General features: G+C 32.7%; 1 protein-coding gene across 4 annotated transcripts in view; it reads left to right on the top strand.

The window, feature by feature from the left end:
• roq (RING finger and CCCH-type zinc finger domain-containing protein roquin) overlaps positions 1 to 12,892 on the top strand; it is a 76,658-nt gene extending 63,766 nt beyond the window's left edge. For 2 of the 4 annotated variants that reach the window (XM_072542830.1, XM_072542828.1), the window contains 4 exons: positions 656 to 1,063; positions 3,633 to 3,783; positions 4,130 to 4,350; positions 6,919 to 12,892. In XM_072542830.1, coding sequence (XP_072398931.1) covers positions 656 to 1,063; positions 3,633 to 3,783; positions 4,130 to 4,350; positions 6,919 to 7,092 — 954 coding nt within the window. In that variant the 3' untranslated portion in view covers positions 7,093 to 12,892. The remainder of the gene's footprint in view (positions 1 to 655; positions 1,064 to 3,632; positions 3,784 to 4,129; positions 4,351 to 6,918) is intronic. The other 2 variants (XM_072542829.1, XM_072542831.1) reach the window with 2 other exon arrangements.
• Positions 12,893 to 15,192: the final 2,300 nt, after the last annotated feature.

The following is a 15,192-nucleotide window of genomic DNA, read 5'->3' on the forward strand; positions in this document are numbered from 1 at the left end:
TAATGGCTGCATCTGTTCACTAAAAATATAGAAAAATACGTTTTTGTAATAACCTTTAATGCCATCATGGCATTGATTTTTATTTTGTCTATGTTGTCGAAACAATTCTTGTCTGCTGTCGTGCACAAGTTTGAAATAAATGGGCACACATTCAAGCCATTACAAAACTTTCGGCTAGAATTCTCGCAACATAAGGGTTAATAATTCCAATATCACTTTCTAGTTCGAGCACAGTCAAACAATCATATTCTTCAATCGAAAGTGTTACACATTCAATATTTCATGATGTAGTTGTCTGGAAGGTCGACCAGAACAGTATATTAGCTGTTTCTTGTTGCTACACCCATCACCAAAGTACTTTTGTATAATATGAATAGTTTTCGCATAACTACAGTAAGTTGTGCTTTCGAGTTTACAGCAAAAATTTGTCCATCTCTCATATACCACAGATAGCGCTGGAAATAATGATATATTTATTTTAAGAAAATTTCTAAAACCATTGTGATCACATGTAGTGTTTGACTTATGATTTAGAAATCCACTGTAGTCTGTTTATTGTAGTATACTGTGACGTGTCATACAAAGTCTTTTATGGTGTCAATACTTCTTCTTTTTTAATATTTTTAGTAGTTTAATCGACGTGTTTAATTTACAGATGTCACAGATAGCCAAAAACCAGAACTTCAACCAACAACCGAAACTGAACAGAAGCTCGACCAAGAGCTTAGCCGAGCTACACCAACGAAAACAAGAAGTGATTTCTCAGTTAGAGAAGGTGGTAGGCAAAAATGCTGCTACGGAGATTTCGAACCACGCAAGCACATTGGCTAGACAAGAATCGCAACACGATTTAGAGAGCCCAACGTCGCCCTACAATTTTTGGCCGCATATTACTACCTCCGGTCCTACGTTTGTTAGATCAGACTCGATTTTGGCCGCTGATGACGACTGCGTCCCCTACGACTCACCAGCTATTAGTAAATATGGACCTATTTCGCGGATGCATAAAGATAACGGGATCAATCAGTCCGTTGGTGGTCAGTTCAGAGATAATCAAGCCTTGGTAAGTATACTTACAGTTGTTTTATTAATTATTCACCAATCACTACTACCATCATTATTTTTTTACTGCAAGTTGGATTGTGTTATGCAAAAAACAGTTAAACCACAAAATAATAATTGAGTTATCCTAATCACATGGTAGATTTTATTGTTATTTAAATTATACCAAAATTATTTAAGGCACATCAGTATTTAAAAGAGTGATACAATTGAAATTTTAACCCACAATCTCTGAATATTCAACTTGCAATTACGCAAAAAGCGTTTAACCCTCAATTTAAGCTAAAAATCACTCATAATCACTCTTCTTCTCCAGGTGCCATCTCCGCTACGGAGGTTGGCAATCATCATAGCTATTTTAATTTTTGAGGCAGTAGCTCTAAATAGTTGTTTTGAGCTGCATCCAAACCATTCTCTCAGGTTCTTAAGCCATGAAATTCGTCTTCTTCCGACGCTTCTTCTGCCATCTATCTTTCCTTGCATTATGAGTCGCAGGATGCCATACTTCTCGCCCCGCATACCATGTCCGAGATACTGTAGCTTTCTTTCTTTAATTGTAAGTTCAACTTCCTTCTCTTTACCTATTCTTCTCAGTACTTCATTGTTCGTAACTCTATCTACCCAGGAAACCCTCATAATTCTTCTATAGATATACATTTCAAAGGCGTTAAGTCGTCTTATTGTGTCTAGATTTAACGTCCATGATTCCACTCCATAGTATAGTACATTGTATACGTAACATTTTGTTAGGCGAACTTTAAGAGCTAATGTTAAATCTTTGCCACATAGGACCTTTTTCATTTTCATAAAATTAGAACATGCTTTTTCGATTCTGACTTTGATTTCTGCAGTGTAGTCATTATTTTCTGTTAAACTTGGTACATTAAAAATTCTATCACTTAACGATTCTTACTACCGGACATACTTTTCTGTGCAATGATTTAGAATTTGGAGATAATGAGCGCTCCCTAAAGGTCCAACGGCGCTTATATACAGATGTAGACTACATTAATATTATTAAAGAATGTAGGAGAAAAAACAAATTTGTTAACAAAATAAAAAGAGGAGAAATGGTTTCAATTGATAAACTATTGGAATATATCACAGACAGGACATTGGCTCTAGACTCATGAAATCACAGTTTTAAAGAGTGTGTATTTCTTGCTCTATATAAAACCAGACACAACAGAAGGAAACGTACATATAGTAGATGTAGAGAAAAAGGTCGATTGCAGAAATCGTTTAAAGATACTGAGTTGGAGCATCAGTTATGGTCAACAGGTAAACCAATATCCAAAGAAAAAAATTAAAGATCTCATACGAAATATTAATATAGTTCCACAAGATCGAAAACCATGTTATAATTTCTTTAAAAAAGGTGAACAGTGTGACTTTATTGATAATGTTGATGGTTTTGGAGTAGTGTGTGTGGAAGGAGGTTTGGCTTCGAACTGTGTTCATTAGACACAGAAAATATTAATGAAATAATATTAAGTTAAAATGAAATGTATAGTAATATACCTGACTATATACATATATGAAAAATAAAATTTTCGCCCACAAACCCATCAAAAGGCATTGCATGCTCATCTAGAATTTTCGTAATATATCGGTGAGCATTCAACGTTCCTCTAAACAAACACGAAATCACTACGGCCTTCGAATGAAATGCCTACCAAAACATTACACAGTCTCCTCCAAAAGCAACACGGGCTTGTCGTGCACAAGCAGCATATCGTTCTCCACGTCTGCTGTACGTTTTGATGAGACCTTCTGATCCATAAGCAACCATCCTAGACTCATCACTAAACAAAACATTTTTTTAATCTTCTCGTCCAATGCTCGTGGTTTTTAGCAAACTCAATTCGGTGTTGTCGATGGGCTTCTGTTAACAAAGGTCCTGTTGCTGGACAACGAGCCCTTAGACCAAATTCCCTCAACCTTCTTCTCACTGTAGAAGTGCTTAATGTCCACCCGTAAGCATTTTGAAAAGGGTTTTTGATTGCACTAGCCGTAAAGAACCGATTTTGCAAAGAAGTGCGATGTAAAGAACGGTCTTCTCTGGCCGTCGTGATTGTTCTCGCGCCTAATACGTTGGTATGTTTTTTGGACCATACAAGCTGTCTGGCCACTTCTCTTTGACTCGTTCCATTGTCAATCAAAGTAACAATTTGAACAGATCTAGCAAATCTCTCGGCCATAGTTTTAATTTTAAAAATTGCACAAGTTCACTCATTGAATAACCTGTACACTAATTAAAGATTTTTGAAAAACAGAACAGCGGCATTCCAAGAAAATAACGTACAAACAGGTGCATTTTCTGAAGTCGTAAAACTAATATCAATTTTGCGAACTTCCTACCCTTAATTGACCTTTCAGCACCCAGTGGCGGTGCCTAAAAGTGTTTCCGCATTGTGGGAGTTTATTTACAATAGAATAAATTGCATAAACTTAAAATTATTGAAATGGCCATCTCTTTTTACTGACGCGCAGTATATATATATATATATATATATATATATATATATATATATATATATATACTCTACTAATACTAATTTTTCTTTCAGATCCGACGACCGGTTACCTCAGCAAGTCCGCTAACTTATTTTAACTACAATAACAACAGTCACTACCATCAAGCGGCCATTCCGACTGGTCATGCCATGGTAGGACATCCAGGTAGCGAAGGATTTGTTGCTTATAGTAAGGACATTAGAAGTAAATCACGCATTTTTTAATAACTAACTTGATCTTGAGTAAATTATTCTAGTAAAATTCGCAGAGTATAGTCAAATCATATTTATCGTGTTCCTTATCGTCCTTACAGTTAGTACAAAACAAACTTGAGGTACTAACGGTAAACTTAAAACATTAAAGGTAATATTTTTCATAATTATAAGCAATAATTATGTATATTCTAATTCTACAAAAATTTCCAAGGTCGGACTCAGTTACAACCAACTTAAGCTATCTTTCTACATGTCCCGACTGGACTACAAGTTGTTCTCAACTTATCAAATATTTGCCAAGTGTTTTATTTTGTTTTAATTCATAATTTCTCTAGATTCACAATTTCTCTTTCATCCGAGACTCCAAGATCCCTCCAAAGAACTGATCGCTGAATCGCAGAGGGTCAAACTTCAACTGCGAAACCTCGAGAAACAACTAAACGATCTTAAAATCGCTACTCAGGGTGTGACTAATTTGAGTGACAGCGAAAGACTGACGCAGGAGCTTCAGTTGATCGAGCAAGGCATACAAGAGAAACAGAAGGAGGCTTGTCTGGTGAGTAAATTTTCACAAAACTTTTACCAAAAATTGATTTGCAAGTTGAGGCATTTTTTTTTATTTATTTTCGTATTTCTTTTTTCATAACTAGACTTACTTCGGTATTTTTTACCTTAATTATATGTGTTCACATCCACTTTATGGATATTTATACACTCTGTGCCAAAATTAACCGCCCACCTTAAAAATGGGTAATTTTTGATGTCTTATATCTCCTAAACCTGTTGTTCGATTTAAGTGAATTTTTAATATGTTATAGCCTTATTCCTTGACAATATCGGTATAATAATATGGTTGTGAAACAGGTAAATTTTCATTGTATACCGGGTGTACGAATTAAACTGTGGAATATTCTAGCATTTATAAAATATTGAAATTAAAACATAACTATAGCCTCATGTTTTCTCAACATTTTGTTTTTTGATTCATTCGCTTCTGTTGGATAATACAAAAGTTAGGTAGTTTAACAACTAGCCATGTTTTTCATCAATACAGACAATTTAACTCACTAGCAAAATTAACCCCACCACCTTTATTATTGTTTTGTTTACATTACCTGTGACAGTTTGTTTCCTAAATTTGTGTCATCGAAGGATTTTTGACATAATATAGTCGCTGTACGACATTGTTGCAAATCTGTTTCCGTATTAATAACAATTCTTGAACAATTTGTAATTAAAATTAAATTTGTAATTAAAATTGTAATTTTATATAATTTTGAGCGAATATTGTTTAAGTTGAAATTTTAGTGCTTATTTATTGTTTATGATTTTAAAAATGCCACTCATTTCAACTGATGCTGCTAGGGCAGTGGCTTTAGTTGATGCTGGTTACAGTCAACGTCATATCGCTGATATACTCGATGTACCCAGAACTACGGTACAAGATGCCATCAGACGATTTCTGGAGACAGGATCGTATAACCGCAGGCCAGGTCAAGACCGAAAACGATGCACTTCAGTTCGAGATGACCTCTTCATGTCACTAAAGTATTGAGAAATCGCTTTTGCACCGCTCCTGAAGCGCGTAGGTCTCTTCTTGAGGTGAGAAACGTTATTGTGAGTAGACAAACGATTATAAGAAGACTGTTAGAAATAAACTTGAGGGCTTTTCCTCCAGCTCGCGCACCACAACTGCTCCTACAACACCGTAGGGCTAGACTTAATTTTGCGCGAGAATATGCTAACTGGACTATGGCGGAATGGAAGAATATACTGTTCTCAGACGAGAGCAGAATAGCCCTAAAATGTCCAGATGGACGCCAACGTGTTTATAGGCGTCAAAATGAAAGGTTTGCTGCATGCGCTATAACCGAAACAGTGGCTTACCGAGGAGGGTCAATAATGATTTGGGGAGGTATTTCTTACGAAGCGCGTACTGATCTTGTTGTGTTCGGTAGAGGCAGTGTGAATGCCCAAGTATACGTGCAAGAAGTTCTCCAAGACCATGTCATGCCTTTTGCACCATTCATTGGTGATAGCTTCAGACTAATGCATGACAATGCACGTTGCCATACAGCAAGATCTACCCGTGAGTAACTTAATGAGGTCGGGATTCAAGTTCTACCATGGCCAACACACAGTCCCGATCTTAACCCAATTGAGCATATCTGGGACAACCTCAAAAGACGGGTAAGAGCAAGAGTACCAACCCCTGCATCCTTTGAAGAGCTGAAGACAGCTGCGGTAGAGGAGTGGCACAATATCCCCCAATCTGATTTCCAGGATAACATGAATGGATTGCCAAACCGGCTCCAAGAAGTCATAAGGGCTAGAGGCGGCAACACCCATTATTGATACCCAATTTTTTTTCAATTAGATTTTGATTTCCAAAATATTGTTAAGAACTTTTTCATTTCAAGATTTTATTCATTGGAATTTTACTATAACAAATGACTTTTTTCCAAAAAGATTATTTTTTCTTTCCCGCGGAGATAAAATTGATAAAAAACATGTCTAGTTGTTAAAGCACCTAACTTTTGTATTATCCGACATAAGCGAATTATTTAAAAAACAAAATGTTCAGAAAGCATGAGGCTATAATTACGATTTAATTTCAGTATTCTACAAATGCTAGAATATTCCACAGGGTGATGCAAACTTTAAGAAAAAAAACACAGTTTAATTCGTACACCCGGTATACAATGAAAATTTACCTGTTCAGCAACAATATTATTATAAAAATATTGTCAAGGAATAAGGCTATAACATATTATAAAAATCACTTAAATCGGACAACAGATTTAGGAGATATAAGAAATCAAAAATTGCCCATTATTAAGGTGGCCGGTTAATTTTGGCCCAGAGTGTATTACTAACCTAACCTAACATGTTTGTTTACAAAAAACTGCACGCAAAAATTAGCTGACACTATTTTGTGATGAAAAGTCCTATCTATGGGTTCAATGTCCAATTGAGCTAACATTTTGACAGGTGACCTAGGTCATATTGAATGATGTTTATATGAGTTTACATTACATTACATTTCGTCAATTATACTCAATACTCAACATGTTTTTACTATCGTAAGGTTTAAGTTATAATATAAATATGTTTTTTTTTGTAGTCAAAAATCGTCCAATCCCTCAACCAAGTGATGGGAAACTACAACAACGGAAACCCATCAGGGACCTCAGACGACGCCATGTACGAAGCAGGTATAGCCAACGACATGCGCGAGCTAGAACTGAGATTACAGGAAGAATTAGAAGAATGGAGCGGTGAGGACTCACCAAAGTAAATAAAACAATATTTTTTATAAGACCCAGTGGGTTATGTTTCGAGTTTACTCTCCACATACTTGTACTAAATGTGTGAGTAGGCTTTTTATGGTGTTTGTAATCAATTTTTTGTTTGGCTTAGGTCGTTTTGGTTTTTTGATTGATTGTTATGGTGACAGGTTTGTCAATTTGTCGGTAGTATAATCTTGACTATCTATAGTTTCATTAAAACTGATGGAAACTTAAAAAACAATGAAAACTTTTCCAATGAATAGTCAAAATTTTATTAAATATATTTGTCTTACATTTTATTAAAAATTAATTATGTGTAAACATCGTTTTATTCTAGCTATCTCATCGATTCTGCAAAATCAAAATTAGAATATACCAAAGAGTAATTCACGAAATTTTTAATATATTTTGGTTAATGGAATAGCAATTTTATGAATCTTTCAAATTAAAATCATTTAGTGCATTCAATTGTAATTTTATATTTGTTTTCCCACTGGCAAACTTGTTTTAATATATTGATATTTTCAAATTTAATGTGTCGGTACAGCCACAATTCATACTTAATTATTGTAATCTTAATGCGCAGATATTCTGCCATGTGTGAGATACTAACCATCCTTTCTTCTGGCCTTCCATCTTTTGACCAGATTACTTTGAACATATCGTGTCAGTTCCCTCTTTTAGCTGTTATCTATTTTTTAATTTTAAATTATTCTGGTCTTTATTTGTCATCTGCCTGTACCAGGCCTTTCCAACTACATTTCTAGTGATCTTTCTTATAGATCTACGATCTTGTCTTCTTTTTCTATTCGTACCAAAAAACGTGATAAATTAGAAACTTTGTTGTAACTTTTGAAGTTTCAATTTGATTCATGTCTACAATAACTACTGTTTTCTGGGGTATTACAGTCCTCGATCTGGTATTTCAGGATTTCAGCATGAATTTAGATATTACTTGGGGTTTTTCAAGAAAATCAACCATGGAAAAATTTATGTACATTTATTGAAGGTCAAATAACAAAAACTTTAAAACTAAACTATTTTTTATACTGTGTATAATAATCTATGTCTGTGTATATTAAATAACATAAACACAGTAACTTCTACTCACTCGCGGTTTGTGGATATTACATAAATCACCCCTTACTCCATAGGCGCCACAATCGTAGGGATTAGGGTTTATTAGGGGTATATTTATCTATCAGACTATATACATAAACCAAAATATATAAGAGTACTCAATGAATTTACAAGGTTTTCTTTGTCCAAAAACTTTAAGAACAGTTTTGAACACCGCTTACTGGAACTATGGATAGTCTCGATTTTGACGATGAAAGTGACATTTCTAACCTTACGATGCAACAAATAGTTGGTCTAGCGACATATTGTGATATTTTTATATTTTTGTTAGTTGACATATTAAATTTGTTTTTTATTATTGTAATCCATGTAACTTTTGATTTTGCTTTTACAGTCCATGATATTATAGGCAATTTTTAATTACTGTAGTTTCAGTATGGGTTTTCTTCTTCACTCTATTTGAGCAAGAAATTTCTGTAGATGTAGAAAATATCAGAATACGATTAAAAATGCAGTTTTGTGTAGTTTTTAAATTGTTTTGACTTATTTTTAATATCCTCTAAGAATTTTAGATCTATTAAGGTCCGTTTGTTGTCCAGCATGTGGATGTTTTGGGTAACGATAAGTATTCAATGGAGTTGAAAGTCCTAATTGAACTAAAATATTCGATTAAGTTTGATTAAAATGTTTCTATTTTTCAAAAAAATGTAACATTTTATCTTATATTCTGTTTATCCCGTACTTATATCTCTGTCAGCTTGTAAGGATTTTATAATTATGAAAGGCGAGAGGTCTTAAATCTAATCTGTCAATTTGCTTAAATGTGCGTTAAGTTTTCTGCTTTATATTTGAGCCCTAAGGTTTTCTTAGTAGTGGTATTTACTACCTCTAAGTCTGAAGTTAAAAAATCTTTTAGAAGAATTTGATCTACTAATCGACTTAGCAGCGCAACTAGCTGGGAGCGCTCACTTTATTGTGAAAGCATTATAATGGTAAGTTATTTCGAATCTTGTCCATGTTCTTTTTTGTGAATGTCCAGGTTTGAGCTCCGTAAGTGAGAACGGGAAGGATACAAGAATCGAACACTTTTGTTCGAAGGTTTTGGGGTATCTTTTTGTCTTTCAGTATGTATGAGAGTTTTCCAAATGCGGCCCATCCCATTCTTACTCGTCTGCTATTTCGGTAGTTTGGTTTTCTTTGTTTACCTTGATATTCTGACCCAGATATATGTATTCTTCTACATGTTCCACTTTTGTTCCTTGGATGGTTATCGTCGGTTGATCATCTTTATTCGACATTAGCTTAGTTTTACTCAGATTCATTTTCAGTCCTTTTTTTATGGATTCCGTATGAAGCTCATCGATCATCGTCTTCAGTTCGACCGACCGTTCTTCCAGCCGACAGCTGGAAAGAACTGAAGACGATACTGATTTATTGTACCCTAAAATTAAGAGTATGTAACGCTGAAAAAGTCTGACATATGTGTGCATCCATCTTGATTTTAGTTTCAGATGGTGATTTGTTTTATCTGGTGTCATCTTACGTGGAAGCCTGGTCAAATTAAATCGTTAAATCGATCTAAAAAACGAGCTAAAGCATTTTATGTTTTGACAAATGTATGTATCGACATAGACGATTATAATATTGAACAGTTTTTCTCTGAATTTCACTCAAACTATTCCATAAAAGCTTTCTTGTGTTGCTCATTGTTTTATGGATCTACTAAGCTTTGTAGCTGTGCAGTGTGCCTCCTTTAAGTCAACTTTATTTATTTTCGAGTAATTTTGGTGTATTCTTTATCATTCATGTATATTCAAGTTATTTCAAGAGTCCACATCCTGGAACCATAAAAAGGAGAAATTTTAAAACCTAGTCCTTAATATCGTGTTTCTTGCTAATATAGTTATGAAATATGGAAAACCTTGTCCATTTGACCAAACCCAATGCTTATAATTATCACTAAATCTACAGAACCGAGTACAAATTTTACAATAATACATTTACACGCCGCGAATTGTCTGGAATATCATGGAAGACCATACATATTCTACAGAGAAACTATAAAATAGATATAAATACGTCATAGTTTTAAGAATATAACAGGCTGTAAATTATATATAACTGAAATGATGTTAATATTTTGGCAAATCTTGATTTTTTAAACAGACTGCTTAACTTTATATATGATCTAACCTTAAAATTGTTTGCTGTTGCGCTTTAGAGCAAACTGGGCGCTATCTAGTAATCAAAATGTGATATAGTATCTGTTACTAAGAATCCTCGGTTGATATTTGCTTTACGCTGAGTCTATATTATTAAATTAGAGTTGATATGTTTTATTAAATGCTTCGAAAATAGTGCAGGATCGATATTTTTGCCGCAATCTTTTTTAAAGTATATTTTTTAGTGTACAAGGTTGGAACTCCCAAAAGAAATATACGGCATCTTGGAACGTTGCAAGTTGAATCCACCCTTGCTCACTAATGTGGTAAAATCAATCTTCAATCAATACAAAACCTACATCGCTTTTATTTGCCAAACATTTCTTTCTTTATTAACTTTTGATGGTGATTCCTTCCATGTAGTAATCAAAATGTCATCTAGTATATTTTCACTAAAAGTTTATGGTTGATCTTTTCTTTGGGCTGACTGGACGATATTCTTTATTCAATGTTTCGGAAATAGTTGGAGATCGATGGTTTTACGACGATCTTTTTGAAAGTATAAGCTTTTAGTACACAGTGTTAGAAATTCAAGTAATAAATAGATGACAGATGCATTTGACAACACTACTAGTGTTGCTGTTCTTACTCAGTATTTGGGTGGGGTAATTGTTACGCTGCTTTGTGAGATTATTGTTAGTTAGGCCATTAAGATAGGTGCATTTTTGATATTAATACTTAAGGTACTAGTACAGATTGGAAGGCTAAAAAAATGCGTATTTTCAAAAAAAAGTTTCTAAGCTCCTTTATTAGATATGAACATATATTTTTTAAATATTGTTTTATCTTTGAGTTAAACAAATAAAAAATTTTAGTTCCCATAAATTGGCGGACACTAATTCTCAGGATTAGTACATCTGAAACAAAAAATCCAACCGGATTACTTAAATAAAGGGACAGGACAATCAACCATTTTTAATCCAAAATTAGAAAAAAAATACAAAATGGCGAACATTTGAAGAAAAAGTTAAAAAATTAAATTAGTGTGTCTGCGAATCAACCACTTTTAATCGAAAATTGGAGAAAAAAAAACAATGGTGAACATTTGAAGAAGAAGTTAAGAAAATCGATTTTTTTGGACAGTTTTTGTGTGCCAATCAACCACTTTTAATCGAAAATTAGAAAAAAAAACAAAATGGCGAACATTTGAAGAAAAAGTTAAAAAATTCAATTAGTGTGTCTGCGAATCAACCACTTTTAATCGAAAATTGGAGAAAAAAAAACAATGGTGAACATTTGAAGAAGAAGTTAAGAAAATCGATTTTTTTGGACAGTTTTTGTGTGCCAATCAACCACTTTTAATCGAAAATTAGAAAAAAAAACAAAATGGCGAACATTTGAAGAAAAAGTTAAAAAATTCAATTAGTGTGTCTGCGAATCAACCACTTTTAATCGAAAATTGGAGAAAAAAAAACAATGGTGAACATTTGAAGAAGAAGTTAAGAAAATCGATTTTTTTGGACAGTTTTTGTGTGCCAATCAACCACTTTTAATCGAAAATTAGAAAAAAAAACAAAATGGCGAACATTTGAAGAAAAAGTTAAAAAATTCAATTAGTGTGTCTGCGAATCAACCACTTTTAATCGAAAATTGGAAAAAAAACATTGGCGAACATTTGAAGAAAAAGTTAAGAAAATCGATTTTTTTGGACAGTTTTTGTGTGCCAATCAACCACTTTTAATCGAAAATTAGAAAAAAAAACAAAATGGCGAACATTTGAAGAAAAAGTTAAAAAATTCAATTAGTGTGTCTGCGAATCAACCACTTTTAATCGAAAATTGGAGAAAAAAAAACAATGGTGAACATTTGAAGAAGAAGTTAAGAAAATCGATTTTTTTGGACAGTTTTTGTGTGCCAATCAACCACTTTTAATCGAAAATTAGAAAAAAAAACAAAATGGCGAACATTTGAAGAAAAAGTTAAAAAATTCAATTAGTGTGTCTGCGAATCAACCACTTTTAATCGAAAATTGGAGAAAAAAAAACAATGGTGAACATTTGAAGAAGAAGTTAAGAAAATCGATTTTTTTGGACAGTTTTTGTGTGCCAATCAACGACTTTTAATCGAAAATTAGAAAAAAAAAACAAAATGGCGAACATTTGAAGAAAAAGTTAAAAAATTCAATTAGTGTGTCTGCGAATCAACCACTTTTAATCGAAAATTGGAAAAAAAACATTGGCGAACATTTGAAGAAAAAGTTAAGAAAATCGATTTTTTTGGGCAGTTTTTGCGTGCCAATCAACCAATTTTAATCGAAAATTAGAAAAAAAAAAACAAAATGGCGAACATTTGAAGAAAAAGTTAAAAAAATCTATTTTTTACAGTTTTTGTTTGCCAATCCATCACTTTTAATCGAAAATTGGAAAAAAAAATCGGCGAACATTTGAAGAAAAAGTTAAAAAAATCTATTTTTTTGACAGTTTTTGTTTATTAATCCACAACTATTAATTGAAAATTAGAAAAAAAAAACAAATCGACGAACATTTGAAGAAAGAGTTTTAAAGAATCTGTTTTTTGACAATTTTTGTCTGCCAATCAACCACTTTTAATCGAAAATTAGAAGAAGAAAATACAAAATGGCGAATGTTTAAAGCAAAAAATTTTAAAAATCGATTTTTTTGACAATTTTTTGTCTGCTAATCAACCATTTTTAATCGAAAATTAGGAGAAAAAAAAAACAAAATGACGAACGTTTGAAGGAAAAATTTAAAAATCTATTTTTTTGACAGTTTTTTTGTCTGCTAACCAACCACTTTTAATCGAAAATTGAAAAAAAAACAAAATGGCTAACATTTGAAGAAAAAGTTTAAAAAATCGATTTTTTTATTTTTTTTGCAGTTTTCACCTGCCAAAATTAATTTTTTGACTTTTTTTTCAAAAGTGGTTAATTTGTCTTGTAAGAACACTTTCTTTAAGTAATCCCGTTGGAATTTTTTATTTCGGATGTGCCAATCTTGAGAATTAGTGTCCGCCATCAGACACTTTTGTTTTGAGAATTTTTTTTGAAAATATGCATTTTCTTAGCCTTCTAATCTATACTAGTACCTTAAGCAAGGAATATACAAATTACGTCGCTTTTAATTGCCAAATATTGTGTAATTGGCATAGTGATTGGACTACTTAACTTATAATGTTTTAAAATTGCTCTTATTTTTATTTTAAAAACTCCTCAACGTTTATAAAATAATGTATCTTGTTTTTAAATATTCATAACGTTATAAATTTCGAAACTTCGGTAATGTCTAATCGTAGTTCTTCTAAAATTTGTGCTTCTTCGTTAGAGTGACAAAAATTTTGTTGTCGATAGATTTCCACAGCAAAAATCAATGGAGTTTTAGGCTAATAAATTCTTTGAATTATGATTTCATTCAAAAATTCGAATGGTACCTGTACATCAGAAAACCGGAATGATAACATTTGGCTATAAAATTCTCTTCTGCCTAGAAAATAATTAACATTTTCGTTTTCAAAGCCATGCGCGTTTCTAGAGATTCTGTAGCTCTGTTGCCGATATAAAATTTTCTCCTAGTCCCTACAAGTTGAAACATAATATTCAGTGTCATGTTATATCCTTTATGTACACTTCTTCAGAGTTCCCACGCTGTATAATAGTACTTTCTATTAAAATTATAAACTTTTAAAATTTTCTATTTCCGTTGGTATAAGTGGTAAAATATAGGTCCTTGTGGCACTCTAGAAATACTATTTTTTAATTAGATGCGCCTTTTTCTATTATAAGGCTACTTTTTTTAATAACAGGCGTCTTGAGTAGATTAGCTACGTTTATACGACTAGCAGAATAGGGAAATCAATGTGTTAGACAGATAAGTAACTTTATAAGAGTGACAACAATTTATGACGTCACAAATCACGCCGAATGAATCCACATTAGTGACTGACATAGTTCTGATTTAATCCTCTAGTCGACGCCAGTAATTCGTCATATTTAGTTTACAATTTGACATAGAACATGGCATAATATAACCTTTGACATAAAAAGTGACATTTGATGTTTGACATAAAACGTAACAGTAGCATAAGTAAATCAACGTTCCATGTCAAATGTCACATCTGACGTTTGACATAGAACGTGGAATATTTTTACGTAACGCGTGTAATTAATTTTTGTTAAATCCTGATATGCTTTAATATATTTCCTTAACTCAATAAGTTTCTCTTGAAACTCTTTATATCTGTACTCATACATGGCGTCACTAACAAAATTAATTACACTCGTTACGTAAACATGCTTCACATTCTATGTCAAATATCATTGTCACGTTTTATGTCAAATGTCACGTTTTATGATAAAGGTCATAAAATGTCACGTTTTATTCCAAAGGTCATAAAATATCTCATGTTCTATGTCATAAATTAAAAATAGCGAATTACTGGCGATGACTGGTGGAATATAGCAGAACTACAAAAATAATTTGTAAACTAATTTGAATTAAAAATCACGAATTACTGGCTCTGACAAGCGGATAATATCAAAACTATGTCAGTCAGTAATATAGATTCCTTCAACGTAATTTGTAACGTCAGCATATCTCGTTGTTACTCTTACTTACCTAAAAGATACTTCTCTCTCTCTAACACATTGATTTCCCTATTAATCGTACAAACTTATCTAATCTACTGTATTGGAGTATTCTATTTTAAAGAGACTACATAATCCTGAATTATTCTACTTAATTAAAGCGTTAGCAAGCAATTTTTAAGGTATAGTTCACCTGTAAAAAAACTTAAAAGAGAAAGTGCATAAGATGCACGTGTGTGCAATAAAAAGAGTGATGGCGATATTGT

This window comes from Diabrotica undecimpunctata, chromosome 9 (genome assembly GCF_040954645.1).
Source record: "Diabrotica undecimpunctata isolate CICGRU chromosome 9, icDiaUnde3, whole genome shotgun sequence".
NCBI classification, from domain to species: domain Eukaryota; kingdom Metazoa; phylum Arthropoda; class Insecta; order Coleoptera; family Chrysomelidae; genus Diabrotica; species Diabrotica undecimpunctata.